At 30.6% G+C, this 19549-nt stretch overlaps 1 protein-coding gene across 3 annotated transcripts in view; it reads left to right on the forward strand.

The window, feature by feature from the left end:
• Positions 1-19549, forward strand: part of LOC414025 (neurotrimin) — an 85226-nt gene that overhangs the window by 52452 nt on the left and 13225 nt on the right. For all 3 annotated transcript variants that reach the window (XR_411601.3, XM_397461.6, XM_006569688.3), the window contains 2 exons: positions 6258-6355; positions 18377-18584. Coding sequence is in view for 2 of the 3 variants with exons in the window: in XM_397461.6 (XP_397461.3) it covers positions 6258-6355; positions 18377-18584 (306 nt within the window). In the remaining variant the exon portion in view is untranslated. The remainder of the gene's footprint in view (positions 1-6257; positions 6356-18376; positions 18585-19549) is intronic.

The following is a 19549-nucleotide window of genomic DNA, read 5'->3' on the forward strand; positions in this document are numbered from 1 at the left end:
TCGATACAGAACGAAACGATTTGAAATTTTCTACGTTACAAATTACAAATACGATATTGATCGCACGATTCGTATCCGATTCGAAACGCGATTTACGCGTTGCCAACGATAATCTACAACTTTGACAGAAATGAAAATTTGAATTCGTTAGATAAAAGAAAATATACAGATAAAAAGAAGAAAATGGAATCGGATTAATATTTTCGTGAAAATTTAATCGACATCTTTGGTAATTGGTTAAAAAACTTTGTCAGGCCGTGCAAGCTGCATTATCGGATGAAATTCGCTTTCCTGTCTTCGCAATCTGTCGAATAATTGGTAGTTTTACAATAGTTTTAATCACTCCCTGTCTTTTACATTCCGTTCCGTTAATATGCGCTTCCTTTGATCCTCGAGGAAGGAGAAAGAGAGAAAGAGAGTCTTCGAAAAAATCAGATGATCGAAACGCGTCACTGCTGAACGAATTAAAATCAATTATTCTTTATATCTCTAAATAATATCTCTTATACGTATATGTAATTAATAACATTGATAATTCCATCATCATTTTCTTTCGCTTTCTCTCTCTTTTTCTCGAATTAGTGGATTTGACGATTCAAAATAACACTTTCTCGTTCCATCGTTAGAAATCTCCATCGAGAGAACCGGGTACGCTGCTAGGTTAGAACAACATTTATACGATTCAGTTGGCTCGAGTAAAGATCTATGGTGACAGTTTGATTTGTCGGAAGGAATTCTCTATGGATAATTCCCTTCTTATTCCACCATACCGTCGCCATCGTGACAGTTTTTCCAATATCTGTCTAATATTCTTTTTCAAAAATATTATCGTCCAAAACTCGTTTCTTGGTGGCAAGTCTATTTGAGAGAGATTCCATTCTTTGTCTCTTCTTTGTTCGTAAACGAATCGAACGTACGGCTTAGCAAAGTATATTTCACGATTAGAATTTACGTATTTTCGTATGTATCTAAAAAAAAAAGAAAAAATTCTAAATCTTTTGTTACTCGTTAAGTAGATTAAAATCCTGAACATTGAAATTACGTACAAGATTTAAGTCGTGCGTTGATAACAAACAAAAAAAAAAAAACAGATAATAATTAAGTAGCTGAGATTCAAAAGAATTTAAATCTTCTTAAGTTACTTTTAGCTAATTGGTGAAACTTTACGCGTATCGTTTTTAGAGGGAAAAAAGTTGAATTCCCTCTAGTCTAGTCTAGTTCTCCGTTTTCCATTTTTAATCCGAAACGATAATCTGTCTCTATTCCTTAATTCTTATAAATATAACGATGTAAGTATAAATTTGATATTTTTTTTATTGACAATTAAGAAAAACATCCTTTTTATCTATTTAAAGATCGAATAATTTTTAACGCTTTCTATTCGTACATGTATAAATTCTAAATACAAATTATCTATATACGTGGTTAAGTTTGTTGTGAATTCTAAATGATGTAATTAAAGTACACGGAAACTGGAAGAAAAGCGATATTTGTTTAATCGCTAGATTAACTCGAAGAAATTTCGATTCGTTGAACATTGTCCATAATAAGAGGCCGAATTCTAGAATTCACACCTAGAAATTGTTCCCAAAGTATCAGAGTTTAACTTGTTGGGAAGCCAAGTTTTCTCTTTCACCTCGTATGTGATTTTCTCTTTCAAGGTTAGCATCTACAAACACGAAACGGAAAGATATCGTGTATTTAAACACGTTACGCACAATTTGAATCAAATTATTAAATTCACAAATTCGAGAGGAAAGGAAAAGATTATTTAATGATTTTATTTGATCGAAAAATTGATACAAAATTAAAATTTTCGATCGTTTTTTCTTTTTCATGTTATGCATAACGAACGTGTGTGCTATTGCTTTCTCTCAGAAATATATTTTGTTTTTTTCTTTTTTTTTTATAGAACGAAGCAATATCGAAAACATCGGAAAAGAAATAAATTGCGGTTTGCCCCAAGAGAAGTACGAAAATACTTTAGTTATTTGTTAGTTATTGTCGTCAACTGTAGATCGAATCTGCTATTCGATTCCGTTTTATATTTTCGATCCTTCGATTCAACAATGCAAAAATATCGATAATAACAATGTATTAATATTTATTTACGTGTTATGTCGTTGTTAAAAATGATCAATTTATGATCAGTTTTTTTTTACTCGTATTTCTCCTTACATTGATTTTTGGCATAAAAAGATGGAAAAAAACTTTAATCCAACAAAGTTCTTTTTTTTTTTAAGAATTTACGAATTTCAAACGAGATCGTTGTTGAAATCCGATCGATACAATATGTGTGCATCGATACAAATCCGAAACTATAGAAGTACAATGACTCGCGATAAGACTTACATACGGTAAAACATTTATTTGTATTTTATCTCGTGAAAAATCTCTAATCTCCGTAAATTTTATTCATAAATATTCGAAACGTTCGATAAATTTTTACGAGGAAATAACGAGGATTATTTAATTAGCGATGCAACGATAAGAAACTCGATCGAGATTTATAAAAGAATACAACGTTTACATAGCTGGTTCATTATTTTCTTACAAAGATAAAACGAACGCGGTCGTTCGTTCGGAGAAAAGTAAATTAAGTTGAAACCGTTCGAAATTCTTTTAACGAACCTACGTATTGTTTCTTTTAATCGATTAGAAAATCGTTTACGCCGGAGAACCGTGTTGCGCTCGACTTTTGTTCAAAAGGTAAAACAACGAGCACACGAGAAGAATGGAAACGTAAAAGAGAACAATTAGAGATCAAAGTTATGTAAAATACACGATGATTTCACTTGTACGCGTTATAATATATTTATATGTATAATTTGTTATACATTGTTTGCGATAAATCGAAAAATGAGGATAGAATTTTTTATAACGATAATACGGGAAAAAAGGAAATGAAAAAGATGGTGTTTTAATACCAGAGAGAAAAACTTGGGGAACTAAAAGTTACGAGGGTAAACAGAGCGTCATAAATAATTGGAAAATGATGATGAACGAGGATTTTCTTGGACAATGACCAACTGTTCTGGCCAATATGACGGAAAAGGACTTGTATTTACTAGTTTGCGAAAGATGGGCATTGAACGATATTATATTATCTTCGTATTATAATATTCGGATTGATCGGAATAATTTTCAAAATTATTCTAATATCTTTAATTTTTTGTTAATCCAAGTTATTTACAAACTCGAAGAGAAGATGAAAGCATGGAAAGCTACGTGAAACGTATACAGCAGTTTTTCAACTCCGTGCCAGTAGGCAAACGTAGCTACGAGCTAGTGGCACACGGTGAAAAATGGCATGATAACGGATGACCAATATCTTCTCAATGGCTGGATATCCATGAATCCAACTCGCACTATACTCTTCCTTTCATGGGCAATACGAATCGGTCGGAATTAAAGCGAAAAATCATACTACGTACCAACCATAGATTTTCACGAAAAAAAAAAAAAATTGACAATAGCTTATTACAAATCACGTATAAGAAATATCTATAGAATGCGTCATTCTATCACGCGAATCGTAGACTCGCTTTCACTTATCTACGTAATATATATTACGTAGATATTAACCTTCTAGTTTCTTACTCGAATAATCGTTTTGTCATTAATAAATTATTCGAAAATATATTCCAGAATTCAACTTTATTCTTCGCGTCAATATGAATATCGTGGTATACGTTTCAATTCTTCTTTCTTTGTAAAAATTATATTTATTATATAACTATAACCAACCAATCCTTCTCTATTATCTTTCATTTCGTTAAGAGTTAAACTTGCATTTAAACTTAATCGTTAAATCGAGCGAGGAAATAAGTAACGTCGTTGATATAAATAAAATAAGATAAGAAATACAAGTTTATATACTTTTTATAAAATTTATTTGTCGATGCAATTGATCATATCCTATAAAAAAAAACACGTACAAACGATGGACACGCACATCGCCGATAAAATTCGTAATACTAATTAATAATGTAATTATGTATTATTAAAAACAAAAAATATAAAAAAAGCATATAGGAAGCACGATACGAAATTTAAGGTATATCGATCTCTCGATTGTATTGACGGGAGCCAGGTAATCAAGATGGAGTCAATAATCCATGATCCGTTCAGACTGGAAACCGGTCTATCCGACCGGTGTAATTGGGATCAGTGCTTATCTGTTGGCGCACACCGGGTTTCGACGCTCTTGCCAACATTGCCTCTCTTTGCCTCTCTAACGCCTTTACGCAATTCGTACATACCTACTTAGCGTAACAAATCCTCAAAGCGGTTTTAGGAATCGAACACATGTTAACCAGCTACAATAAACTTTTTTAAATACATATTTGCTTAATAATGCTTCGACGATTCAATTAACTTTATCTTTATCCTTTTATTCCTTACAGAATGATTCGTATAATTCGAACGTAATTATTCGAAGGAAAATCGATAAAGTTTATTCGTATCGTATAAATATTTGATAATTTCTTTAAATTTATTCATTCGAAAATTCGAGAAAACTTGGATAATTTTGGATTAAAAAAGAAAAAAGGAATTTGAGAAATGTATTTTAGAAAGAAATTATGTGATATATATAATTTTCGCGCTAATAAAATCATATATATTAGAAAGAAATATCTTGTATATACGTTGAGATATCGATCTTTTTGCTATTGAAATTTTATAATTTTAGGTAAAAATTTTACGTAAATTTTGGCAGAAAATATCTCTGAGATTGCTAGATATATATATCCATCTGTCCTCGTTACGGATGAAACGAACTTCGATAAACTTAATGGAAGGAGTTAAGACGATTTGTTCTTTGAATCTGTAGGAACTCGAGGATCGGGAAAATACAAACGACGAGAATCTTAATTATTTTAATTATTTTAATAAAACGTAAGAAGATTTTCAATTTTAAATAATAAATCAAATATTTGCGTGAAACAATAAACGAAGAATATAATTGATTCAAAAACGTAAAAATTGATTCAAAAATATAAAAATCGGAAGAGATATCTTTGATTTTTTTGAAAGAAAAGAAAAATGAACATAATAAAAATAAACATTATTATTATTGTTATTATATGTTTCTTTAGTATAAATATAGTATAAATTACCATTAGAATATTTTTCCTTATCCCAAAGAAAAAATGCAAAGATTTAATTGCAATTAAAATAACGAAAAAAATTTATTTTTAATTAATCAAAAATAAAAATTGTCAAAAAAAATATTAATGAAAATAGAAGAGAGAAATGAAAATTCATTCATATTTATTTAATGTTACTCAACTTTTTTTTACCAATGTTAAGAGTAATTATTTGATTTTAAATTAAATTTTTTAACCGTAGGAATATAAAAAAAAGTTTTTTTAAACGAATTTTATTGGCTAAAAATATATTTATAGATTATTAAGATATGTGCGAATTAGTCGATGAAAAAGAAAAATTCATAAAGTTTCAACATAATGGAAACGGTTTGTTTAACTTTGTTTGTTTGCAACCATGGGCTAAAAAGCTGATGTTTGGCTTCGCAATTATAATTGAGCGTGAATACTTATCTATATAGAAACACATAGGCATAAATTACGACGTATTTAGTCGCGCATATATTTCGGAGAACAGATGTTTATGTTGTACGCGATGCGTTTTACTGGTCGGTGTCCGTAGAGTGCAAATTCTCAGCAATGTGTCGAATGAATACAGCAGGACATGGAGAATAAATTATTCGGAGAACACGAATTATTCGTGTGGTAGAAACAATACGTCCTATAAAAAGTTTACTTCGAATTTGACTGGAATTCGATTGATTTTATCGAATCTTCCCACTCGATATGCTTAGTTTTAATAAATATCTCTCCACTTTCCGTACCGATTTTCCTTTTTCAAACTTTTCATTCGGCTATGCCGTTTAAATAGAACGAAGACAAATTTAAATAGATACGTGAAAAGAATCGAAGCTGAAAACTAAAAGAAACGAGTAAATGAAATTTAATTAAAAATTGTTATATCCGAAACAAGTACAAATAGTAAAAAAATATATTTTCGATTATTATTTTTTCTTATTTTTTTTGATCGTTCAACGCGTTCAACTCGAAAATAGATATTTCAAGAATTTTCTGTCGATCGAATTAATCGAATATCTCGAATACGTAATAATTTCGTAACGTGATAATACTAAATGAAAAAATGGATCGATATTCACAGGATATCGTACTATACAGGACGCTTTAGAAGACAACACCCTTGTGTTTCAGAGGGACCGAGCTTTACCGTGCCAATAACAAACGTGACGATCCCGATGGGCAGGGAAGCCGTGCTCACTTGCGTCGTTGCAAATCTTTCTATCTACAAGGTAAATTTTCCACTAACCATGTCTCTTAATCTCTCACACGTGTATCCTTTTTCGCCTTCCTTTTCATCTCCTCAAAATTACATTGCATGGTTAGATTCTGATCGAATGGAAATCACCTTCTATATTTATATCCTTTATTTTACGTAGATAATTTTCTACACACACATCAGTACGCGTACGAATGGATGATCCGTGGAATTTTGGACGATCCACTCGTAAGAATCGATTCTATTTAATAAGTTTTAGCGCGAAGCGTTTAAAGAAGAACGGAAAGCTACGGTTCTCGCACGAACGATCAACGAACATTGCGCGTGGAAAACTGGGGCGTAAGCAAATTTCATTAATTCGCGATCCAGTAATCGCGAAACGGTTACTGAAACGGAAAGTCGTTTGTACGAAATCAATTGGCAATATCGCAAAATTTCTCGCGAATTAAGGGATTTAACGATCACGAATATTTTTATTTTTCATATTTTTCGTATGACACAATGCGAAAGAGAAGAGTTTAAATAGATAGAAAATTCACGGTATTTCTATTATATTTGCTATTATATTTAAATATAATAGGATAAATATTAATTCAATTTCTTGCTTAATTCGATTTTTCGACGAATAAAAATCTCTGTTATTTAATATAGAATGCATAAAGAAGCGACAGTTTTGGAAGGGGCAAAGGATGTTAAGCCGTATAAACTTAAAATGAGTATAGCACAGCTCGAAACGAGCCTGCCTTCAGACACAAACTTAGGTTAACTACGTCAGTTTGAGCCTAGATATTGCACAGTCACGGTTCATGACCAGCAGATAAGACGTTTCTCGTCGCTCTTCTGCTACTTAGATTTTCTCCTCGGCTCGGCTTTTCCTCGAATCTTCTCCTAGATCGAGAAATTACAATTATAATCAAAATTTACGACGAATATCAACGTAATTCTTCGCATTTATTTATTATAATTTCGCTCGTTCGAAGATAGATCTCGATACAATTGTTACTTTATCCTCGATAAATAAGAATTTTTTTAAAAATTTTGATCTCGTTGGAAACACGATGATTCGTGAAATTCTCCAACATTTGTCACGTTGTCTATAATTTCGCGCGACGATGTTAATGGAATAAGTTCATTTCCGAGAAGAATTCGCGAAGCATCATGTATACGAGAGAAAGAGAAAGAGAGAGAGAGAAAGAGAGAATCTGGCGGAGATTTGCGATGCTTTAAAGAACACGCCGAAACTTTAGTGCCCGCGGTGAACGCGTTTTCTCTTCTCACTGTATTCGTTCGTTCGCTCGTTCCTTCGCATTTTCACACCGTTCCATTCTCAACTCGACTGGGCTAACCTCGTACACGAACCGCTTGAAATAGGAAACGTATTTCTTCCGTGACAAGCGAAATTCATTTGGAAAAATATGAGCTAGATTCCCAGAAGGATTCTCAGATGTGCTAGAATGCACCGTTTAGCCTCTTCTCAACATTTTCTACCTATATTCGCAATACCTATATTTGCGATCAACAAATTTTTCATTATTTTTATTTTTCCTATCCCCTCGAGAACGCGAGAAAATGTTTCGAGCGGAACAATATTAACGTTGCCTTTAAACGAATATAAATATTTCAAAAAATTGACGCTTCGATGTTTTCATTTTTTATGTGAAAATAATTACATAAAATAACCTTCTAGATTTTCGAAGAAAAAAAGTCGTAATCTTTTCATTCTATTTTATTTCGTTTTTCGGTTAATGTTAATATTTGTTCCTCGGAGAAAGACGAATCTTGCGGAACAATATTTGAAAATCATATCTGCCACTAACCAAATTGCGTATATACGTGGATACAGGTTATCATGATGATAGCGTATTCAAATACCTGTTAAATAACCGTTGGAAATTGGATTAAGAGCAAGTTTCTAATACGGAAATTTACCCTTCTCTCTTTCCATCTTAACGTAAATATAATCACAAAAGGATTTTCACATTACTCCACTATCGTTATATTAATACATCGCATCAACGTTTCTCGTATATTACATCGCTGTGTACTAGATTTTGAAAATTCGCAAATCGTTCAACCTTCTTCTTTTTTCTCCGTAAATTATTATCACAAATTTGAGGGGAAATGAGGGGAAACGGTCAGCTATTCGAATACATACCGTATACACATTTTTAAAGAAATTTGTAGTAGCTGGAAAAGTGAATATAGGTTCGTATTAGGACGTGAATGGGGAATATGACGAAGAAAGGGAAATTAATATCGGCAGACGCGACAGAGGCCAAGTTGGAAGGGGCATTGGTGTGACGCGGCAGTTAAGAGGGTTTAGGGGCAAGCAGGATACCGACTAGTAGTAGATGATGTAAGGGTTCTCTGTGTTGGTAACACGTGGATGTTAATCAGAATGGGATTTACATACGAGGCTCGCATTACTCGGTGTGCCGAGCACATGCACCGAGAGCAGAAGATAACGGGCACCGGAGAGAATGGGCCGCAAGAGTCGCGTGCAACCCTATATCTGTAATAACGTGCCACCTAAGCCATAATTATATATCGCATCTGGGATTATTGTCGCATTTGCACTCGAGCCTAGGGCAAATATCGATTTAACAATCACGTAATTGTGACAACCATTGATTTCGCATCCAGATTTCAATAATTCGTAACATAATCGAAATAACCCGAAAGCGAAAGTGATCGAAATTCTTCGAATTTCTCATCATATCCATAGTTTCTTTTTTAAAAATCGATGTCTATATATTATATATAAGAGAATTTAGAAGGCAACATTTCATTACAACGAAAGGCAACATTTCATTACATTGGCAAGAGTATGATTTAGGAGGAACATATTACGCGGATATTCTAATTCTTCGTTAAAATTTAACAAGGATTATTGCTTTTTGTTGAACGAGAATCACGTTACGTATGCATGATAAAACTTTATATCAAGTTTCTAACAAATTTGAAGCTTAATTTGTAATATGCATATTATGCGATACGCGTACATACGTGATTTATACGTACAATATGTATAACCTGTTACTTTCGCTTGCGTAGAACGCGTTACGTTAAAAATTACGTAATTATTTTCAAATAAATCAGAGTTTCTTTATTTTCGTATCAAGTTTTTTTTCTTCATTACTTATTGAGAGTTTTCAAATATATACTAGCACGAAGATCGGTCGATTTCAGTCGGAAAACGTATATATTTCCGCGTACGAACGTTTCGCTTTTGCTGTCGTTTCGACTTTTTATTATTACAAAATTTCATCGTTGCGGATATATTTGTCACGCGTACGTGCTTACTTGAATTCTCCGTTAAAAGATTGAATTTTTTTTCATAGATAGAACTTTACGAATACGCGAAACGCGAACAAAATTTCGAACAGATGCGTTCTCTTCCGTACCGAAAATTATAAATATATTTATAAAGAAATGCATTTTATCGAAGAATAATGAATCGCAACGCAGCATTTCCCAGATATTTCCAAATTCCAAGTTAAAAGAACATATTTTTAGTCGATGCGGATAGAGGAAAGTACGAACGTAAGCTGGAAACGTAAGTTTTGATGGCGCTGTTAAAATCGAACGAGGTTTTACTCGCCAACCGTCACGTTAACTCGCTTTATAGGAGAAGGAGACACGAATCTTACGAGCGTGTTATTCGAATCTTACGATGAACGATTCGAGGACCGGTATCGTAGAGAAAATTACGCAAGAACAAGAAAGTCGCTATTAAAATATTCATCGATCGTAATGGAATGGTCACGCTAATTTAACTAGAGCGTATTTATTTTTTCCTTTCTGTCTTTATTCCTTCTTTCCCTCCAAACTTTGCCGATTCAAATTTCATTAAGATCAAATTTTACGAAAATTTCTATCACGTACGTGTTTATATACGTAATTTTATCGTATCGTATATTATATTTATTACTTAAATATCGCGTTGTTCGCGATACGCAATACAATTTTTTTATATCGCTTTGATAATACTACTAATCAATTATACATTAAAGATAGATATCTATCTATTCCTAGATAAAAAAAAATTATATTATCCTTCTTCTTTTCTTCGACTCGGTGTTCGTAAACGCGACGTCTAAGATTTAGAAAAGTTTAAACTGTATCGAAATTTATCGGTATTACAGCCTGGAGCAATTTTTTTGTCTCTCTATTGTTCTTCCTCGTCGACAAGATAATAGGAGTTGAAAAGACGATGAAATGAGATCGGGATTCAACGTTCCTGTATCGTCCGATCTTTTCACGAAAGTAACGATCGTGCCAACCACGTTTACGGTTAATGTTCCGAGAAACGAATAATAAGACAATGACGTTTCGCTCGGAATTGAAATCTTTTACGTTCGCTTTTCCATTTTTCGATCATCTTATCCTTTGTCGTCACTCCCATCGATATCGAAACAAACTAAATTCTAACTTCTTATTTTTTAAAAATATAACGTTAAAAATTTAAATCGATAAAAAGAAAAATCCGACACATCATGTCTGATTGTACGAAAAAAAGTTTCTTTATTTTCATAAATTTGCTTCGAACATCGAACAAATGAAATTTCCAAACTACCATCATCTCGTAAGAAATTAACGAGATATAAACGATAAGCAATATACTTTAATACGAGAATAAGGACTAAACCGTTCTACTTACCGGATCTGAATCGTTAAAAATAATTGTTTCTGGCACGACAAACATAAAGAAAGAAAGAAAGAAAGAAAGAGAAAAATCAAGAGTCTGTTAGACAACGGTTTGGCGGTCGTCCGACTTGTTATCTTTCCCACCATGGACAAAGTTTGGCCGATTGGACTCGTTTCACTTCACGGCAAACAGTTCGAACAGTTTTAACTTTGCCAAAAATATATCGATAATTGCAGCTAACAGCGTTCCACATTACGTTAAGATTTATTATCAAATTTCGATTCGTTTCAAACGTACGGCGAACAATCGTGAGATTAATTATATTTAATATTACAAATTTCCGTGGAATATATAGACGATAGAATAGATCGTCGAAACGGTAATTATTATCTACGACAAAAATGTTATTACGAAGAAATTCGAAAAATATCTACGAAAAGAGAAAAAAAAAGAGAAAATAAAAAAAGAATAAAAAAAAGAAAGATAACGAAGATCATGTTTTATGTTTTAATTATAGTTGAACATTTTTTAATGATATTTTAATCAAACGAAGCTTATTTCTCACTTGACTTATTAAAAAAAAAAAAAGAAAATTCACACGTAGGTAGATTAAATATTCAGAATGTGATGGTGCACGAGGAATTTAATTATCCGATAGTCGGTCGATCTATCCGTCTAACCCACGAAAGAAATATACGTCTTCTTTCTACCGCGGTCGGGAGTCAGACCGGAAGTTATCCCTCCCTGCCATCCTCTGCTGTGGAAATAGGAACAGTTTTTATCCACCGACTTCGTTTGCCGACTTATCATCCTAGCAGCACACCTACTGCTGCATACCGGCCAAATAAGAAAGTGTAACAGAATCGACTATGAGTTATATACGGAACATTTGTTACTTGGTGATGTAGCAAAAAATAGGAAGAAGATAACGGGTGTAATGATATTTCAAATGTCGAAAATCCGGCTATATTTCATACGAAATCTCAATCTCTCAATGTTTAGGATTAGCGTTTGCGGGAATTTTGTTCTCGAAACGACAAATTTTAGAATTTGTTGTCATTTTATCATCATCATTATCATCATCATCGTTATATCGAAACGTATTTAAAACCATCTTTCGTTAAAATTAATTTGAGATTAAATTTGCTCGCTCGAATTACATTTGATTTAAAGGTAAATAATTTATCACGCGTAAAATAATTTATTTCGTTATAATTGGATAATTAAAATTGATATAAGTATTTGATTTTTAACGATACGGCTAGCAATTAATTTATAATGAAATAATACAATTGTTATTATGCACTTTTGAATCGTTCTCGAAGAAATAGTATTCAATTATGAAACATTTTTCAACTCTGAAAGATAATATATCTATTTCTTTATGTATTTATATTTAGAATAGAAAGATGTAATACGATATAAACACGATATATGTACACGGTACGCAGAAGTAAACCGAATAACCGTGAATTGTAAATTGAGAAAAATCGCGTGAAAAGTTTCGTAATATAAAGGAAGAAGAAATTCGCACGAAGAAAATTGTAAATTTATTATATTTCGTTTATCGCGATAAATCTTTTTTATTATACTATATATGTTATACTAATAAATTAGACTAGAATAATTTAGACTAATTTCGTATTTACGGATGAATATTTTTCGGATATTGCAAGTAATAAATTATTTGCATCGTATATAATAAAGTTTAGATTTAAACGTTCTTCGATATCTATACTATTATACCTGTTCAGATTTAAACGTTCTTCCATATCTATATTATTATATTTGTACTATTCGTTTCAAAATCATCAGTTTAAATTTTCACATCGTATTACAATATAATATCATAATTATTTCAATTGTAATAGCGCATTAAGCGTAGAAGATTACTTTTGATTTTGATGAAAATTAGTTTTATATCTCGAACCTCTGAAATTACGATTAGAATCGGCAAGTCTGGTCGAATTCGAACGACCACACTTATTAGTAGAAATTATTATCAATCGTTATAATCGAGTTATCTTTACGTTCGAATTAGATTTTCTATCTTTCAAACGTTATGCGATTTTGCATTAAAGATAGAAAAATTAAACGTTTCCTTAGTTTTAAATAAAAAAAAAAAGGATATTGAACTTTTTATTTATTAAGTTCAATAAAACTGATTAAAAGGAAATTATTTCAAATCACTATAGTAAAGCGTTTTATCGTTGAAGAAGCAGCAAAATCGATCGTACAAAGAATGATTTTCTGATCACAAATTTAATTAAAAAGTTCCGTGAAACTAATAATTATTTCGAGTAACGAACTCGAAAAACAAAGAAAGCGATTAAAAAAAAGAACAGTTTCTCGACTCTTACAAAACGATTAAAGGATTAATCGTGTTATTTACAATTTTTAACGCATCGATATTTTGAACGTTTCGTTTTATAATTTATATCTAAAAAAAAGGTACATAATGATTGTATTCTTTTACATTTTGTACTAAATGTTTATAAAAATGTAATGTAAATTTCATTTGAAAATATACTTTCTTCTATTTTCTTCTTACATATCGTATCGTTTAACTTTGTATTACGATGTCATCAGTCTTCATCTATAAAGATACGCACGAATACTCTTACACATATACGAGGTTAAGAAAAGGTTAAAACTCGAGATTGACTTGGAATCTTGTTATTTTCTTTCGAAAACAAACTATCGATATTATAAAAAAAGATTAATTGGAAAAGCATTCGATCAGAAATAAATAACGACAAGGAAATGAAAAGTTTTCTCCACTCGCATACGATGATAGGAAAAGTTCAATTTTGGTGAAAAAATAATCCAATTTTTTGTAACATTCGATCAAACTTGATCAAACTTTGTTATTTACTTCAATTTTATAATATTAATTCATTTCTATATAAATATATTTTTTTTCTTTCGCATGTTCATCATTATCATATTTGATAAATGAAAATAAACTATACTTTGAATACTATATATACAAAATTAGTTTCACAAAATGAAAAATTATTTTTCTTTATTTTTGAAAAATAATTAAAATAGTGATCGTTATCTGATCCCAAAAGAAAGATTCACAATTACATATTTCGTAATTTTTGTACGATATTATCGTTGTAAACAATGATGATATTTTGTGGAAGAAGATATTTTATAAAAAGTTGGAAGATCTTATAAGATCTGGTGAGAAAACAAAAGAAAATAAATTCGCGTAACATGGAAAATTAAATAACCCGAAGGAAATTAAATGTTATATCGCGCGCCAACAGAGACAACTATACATGTATATACGCATATCTAGGATAATGGACAAAATTGTTTCCATTATGAGCTTATCCATTTTACCTATTGTTTTTGAACCATTCGTTCATCACTATATCCGTTACATTTAATCAAATTACGTTTTCAATCTAAATAAATTTATTCTCACTTACCGTTTTCGTTTCGATTCTCTTCACTCGTATCGTGTCTTATTTTTGCACATTACACGTTACAGGTAGTGTAATAATTCAGTGAGAACATACCTGTTGGACCATGTTCAATCGCGTTACGTTTCGCTATCAATTTTTCGAATATTTTCCAATATTTTCCAATATTTTCCGTCTCATAAGAGTATAAGTATAAATATAAGATATAATAAGATATTCCTTTTGTTTCGACATACGATCAACGATTACATCAGTTGAGCGATGCGATTCAACTCTTTCGTTTAAATTTTCGATGGATGATATCGACCCAGCAAAATAGCGTATTCTTTTAATATTTTTCAAAACCACGTACCTTTCCATCATATTCATATTTTGGAAATACTTCGATTGAATCTTTTTAAAATGATATATTCTCGATAATTTTACAACGATAATTTAATTTATTGAATGGTATAAAAATATCGTAATTGTTGAATATTTCATTTCCGTTTATATAGCAAATATTAACGAACAATTTTCAAATCAATGTATCGTACATCGCGACATTTTGATCGTGATGACGCTTAAGCAACGTAACATTTACATAAATGAATCGAATACATGTAGTGAACTGCGATAAATTGAATTTTACTAACCTTTGCGTTAACGTCTGGAATACGAGTTTTATTATTATTGTGAAAATGATGATTAATATACACTCGCACACTCGTACAATCGAATAATTTAAAATATCGGAATAAAGAAGAAAAACGTTTTCTAAAAGAGAAATTGTTTACGCGTATTTTACGTTACATGCGTTTCCTCGTAACGATTGCCACAAAAAAAAAAAGAAAAAAAAAAATAATGGCACTGCTCTGCTTCCCGTTACAGTTACCCACACGAAAAAAGATGACATTCGATTTATTCTCGTTCACATTAGGTATCGTTATATTTCCAAGTCTAACAATCATTTTTAACTTTTACAGATTGACTTTGAAATAATTCATTATGTATTCACGATTCCACAATTATTTCTATCGACATTCGACTAATAATTATTTTCATATCACATCGAAATACTTAACAAGAGTATAATATCTATGTTAAAAACATATTCTCATTATTACTAACAGATTCGAATTATGATTTTCTTTGGAGAATTCGTTGAAAAAGTTATGGGAAACAAAGCTCAAGGTATTAAGATCCTTTGTCTTTCGCTACAAAAGAGAATAAGCAGACGTAGCAGGAATTACATAATAGGAATCGTGTAATGTCTGGAAAATCTTAGAGTATGAAACGCGTAGGATATGAATAGACGTGTAATTGTAAGAGAAGGAATCGCGTAGTAACTAAATTGTAACAATGATGTCTCTATTCACTGTTCGATGGAATTTGAATTTTCTATGCATTTCTTCATTCCTTCTCTGTTTTTTTTCTTTTCTTTTCTTTTCTTTTTCCTCCTTAGTTTTAATGTTAGGAATTTGTACTGGTGCTAGTCGACGAACAAAATATTTAAACAAAAAAAAAAAAAGAGAGAGAGAAAAAATACGTACGCCCTTGTAAAATTGAAATGGTTCTAAAGAGAACGAACGCTTTAATTAGTCGAGAACGAGAATTTACAAAACGGGACGTGGTACATCCTGCTGGTTAAGCTTCTGTATTTTGAAGATATTATATATAGCGTGATATAAGCTCAAATATTTTTGTCATATATTTCTAAATGCGAATATATTTTACTATTTATATTAATTTCATATTAAATTTTTTAAGGGACGTTTTTTAAGAGACGTTACTCAGAAAAATAATGGAAAATAATTTTGTGATAGAAAAGATAAATAAATTATGTTAATCACTATACAGTTATATAAGGTTTATGATATTTTAGAAATGTTGGAATGGAATCGACAACAAACGTCTAATTAAAAATAATTTGACGATAACGTAATAATAACTAAATTATAATAACGAATACCAAGCAACATTGAATAAACGTATCTCTCTCGTTTTAAATTTAATAGAAAAATTCTAATTATCGTTAAAATAATAATACAATGTATTTTGGATTTATTTTTATTATAATATACGAGTACGAATTTTTAAAATTTTTTTAAATAATGAAAAATATTTGATAAATCATCAATTCTGCATCCTATATCCAGTGATAATGAATTGAATTTCTTCATAAAAAGTTTGCCTTATATTATTATATCGACGATATTATTGATAATATAAAAAAATGAAATAAATAATTATCTGGTAACAATTAATGAGTTAAAGAAAATAATTTAGAAAAAAAAAAGGACTTACCTTAAGTAAGTATATTTGAATCTTCTAAAGTAGGAAAAGATCATACATAATTCGTTCTCGGAAATAAGATTAATAAAAACGAGGAAAAATAAATTTCATTAAATTACAACAATAGACGATATTTATAAATGATACAACTTATATAAGTTATATATAGAAAAAAACAAAATTTGAAGATTGATTTGCACGAAGATATTGCGATGGACATTGAGGGAGACAAGGGACCAGTTACTAGAGAGAAATGATGCCTCTCACTCTCAAACGGCAACCATTTTATCCAGGCTCGTGATCATACAGAACGTGAATGATTCGCTGGGTGTGACGCCGCTCAGTTAATTCAACGTGCACGATTGTTCGACGCTTGATTAAATACAACGAATGCATTACTATTGTTACTATTCGAACGTACAATGCTTCCAGAAATTCTCCCAATTCACCGAAACATGTATTATACTCTGGCCAATATATAATGGAAAAATAAAATAATTTCTCTTTATTCTTTAATATCAAATATATTTAAATACGATAAATATGATAATTATGGATAATATGATTTTATCGTTTTATAAATTTTATATACTATAATATAAAAATCAGATAATTATTTTATTAAATCAAAGTTTTCCCCGTTGAAACGATCGTTCAAATAATCTATTAAAAATCTCTCTCCCTTTCATTTTATATTACCTCACGTACATAATATACATACACACACAAGTGTATAAGTATTTACATTTAAATTAACAATTCAATAGAATATTTAGCAATAAACTTGATTAACGAATATTAACGCTCTGTCTGCCTATCTATATCTTCATTTTGTGTTATTTTTATTGATCGATTCAATTTTAAGTAAGATAAGTATATTTCTTCCATTCTTAAAGAAAAGAAATTTCAAAATAAATAAATTCAAGTAACCAAATAATTGGATAGGAAACGCGAGAAAAATAAAAAACTAGGAAATGAGGTAAATAACGAGTAATGAGGTAAATAAACAAAAGAACGGAAAAAATCGAAGAAAAAGTAGGAATATATCCAGGAATGATTAAAGAAGGGATTTTCTGAAAAAACGGGAGAATTTTCTCTCCGAGAGGGAAATTTTTGCTGGCTGAATTCTTACTCTTAGCCACGTTCTAATTATCCTGACTGCACGATAACGAAGACCGATAAATCAGGATTGGTCGTTGTTGTTGTATCGATCCTATATATATATATATATATATATATATATATATATATATATATATATATTTGTTACCATTATTCAAACAAGTGTTGTGGTCGAAATAAAATTTATGCGAAAACGCGTATATAGATGAAAATGTTATAATAAATCGTTACAAACATTTAAATATTTCAACGTAACAAATGTAACAAATATTAAATAATCGAAGAGATACATGTATTTAAACATTTACTCGTAATATTGTTGTTTTTAATCCGACTCTGCGTTACGTTCTATCGATGTTAATTACTACATACTTTGACGAACATACGTAATATGTATATTACGCGTTTAACGCGTTTTCTTCTGTTTCGTTTCAATTTCATTTATAAAATAATATTTTAAGGAAGAAATAAAATTCAAATCAAACTTCGTTATATTCAAAATATAAATTTTGGATAAATTTTTGCTTACATTTTTATCTCGTATTTTCTTTTTCAGGTAGCATGGTTGCGTGTGGATACACAAACTATTCTAACGATAGCGAATCATGTGATAACAAAGAATCATAGAATCGGAGTAACGCATACCGAACGCAAGACATGGCATTTACATATACGCGATGTGACCGAATCCGATCGAGGTGCTTATATGTGCCAGATAAATACCGATCCGATGAAGAGTCAAACCGGTTATTTGGATGTCGTAGGTTGGTTAATCATTACGTTATATATGTAACATCTTGCTAATCCGATCCAATTTTCATTCGTATGAAAAGTTCTTCTAGTTGAATTAAAAATATATTCATAATTATTTTATTCGCTTTAAAATATCGACGAATATCGACGAATTGTCCGTGCTAATGATATTTTACGATTACATTATTATCACTTTGATTTATTTTATCTTTTTCTTCTTCGTTTACGTAATTAATTACGCCTGAACGCGGCTGGATATTTTTGAGAGCGATCGAAAACAGATAGGCCCAGATGCTGTTTTGCTTTCGACTAATTTACGACACGGGTTGAATAGAAATTTTACGAATGGTATGGTTTTCCAACGGACAAACTCCAGACGATGCTTGCTCGCTCCAACTGTTACGGAAATTAGATGTTGAAAGTCCATGCGCATCACATATTACGTAGAATGTTTAAAATGTTTAAATATATAGTAGTATTAAAAAAAATAGAGATATTGTTCTAAAAAATTTAATCATGGAACGATGAAGATGACATGAGAGAAGACTGTAAGAGGATTTGATTTATTAGGAAGGAAACTTGATCAAAATTTTTAATCTTTTATATTTTAAATAAAGTGTTTTGATGCAAGCATTATATGGAGCGAACGTGAAGAGACGAGGAAAAAGATAAAATGAATAACCAAATAATTGAACAATACGATATAAAAATACGTTTCTTCTTTTTGGTCTTGACGGATTTTTAAAAATAATATACGTATTTTTATGCGAATAAACTTTCATTCACTGGAGTAAAGTATCTGCTATCCTTTGTATATATATACGTAGATTCATCCTTCGCAGATCCATGTAAAAACAAAATTTGTCTTGCTCTGTTGTTGTTTTAATTCTTAAATTTATTTATTCTCTTGACATTTATTAATTACCTCTATTAATTACCATTTATTAATTAAGTATATATTAAATAGATTCAAGTT

This window comes from Apis mellifera, linkage group LG10 (genome assembly GCF_003254395.2).
Source record: "Apis mellifera strain DH4 linkage group LG10, Amel_HAv3.1, whole genome shotgun sequence".
NCBI classification, from domain to species: domain Eukaryota; kingdom Metazoa; phylum Arthropoda; class Insecta; order Hymenoptera; family Apidae; genus Apis; species Apis mellifera.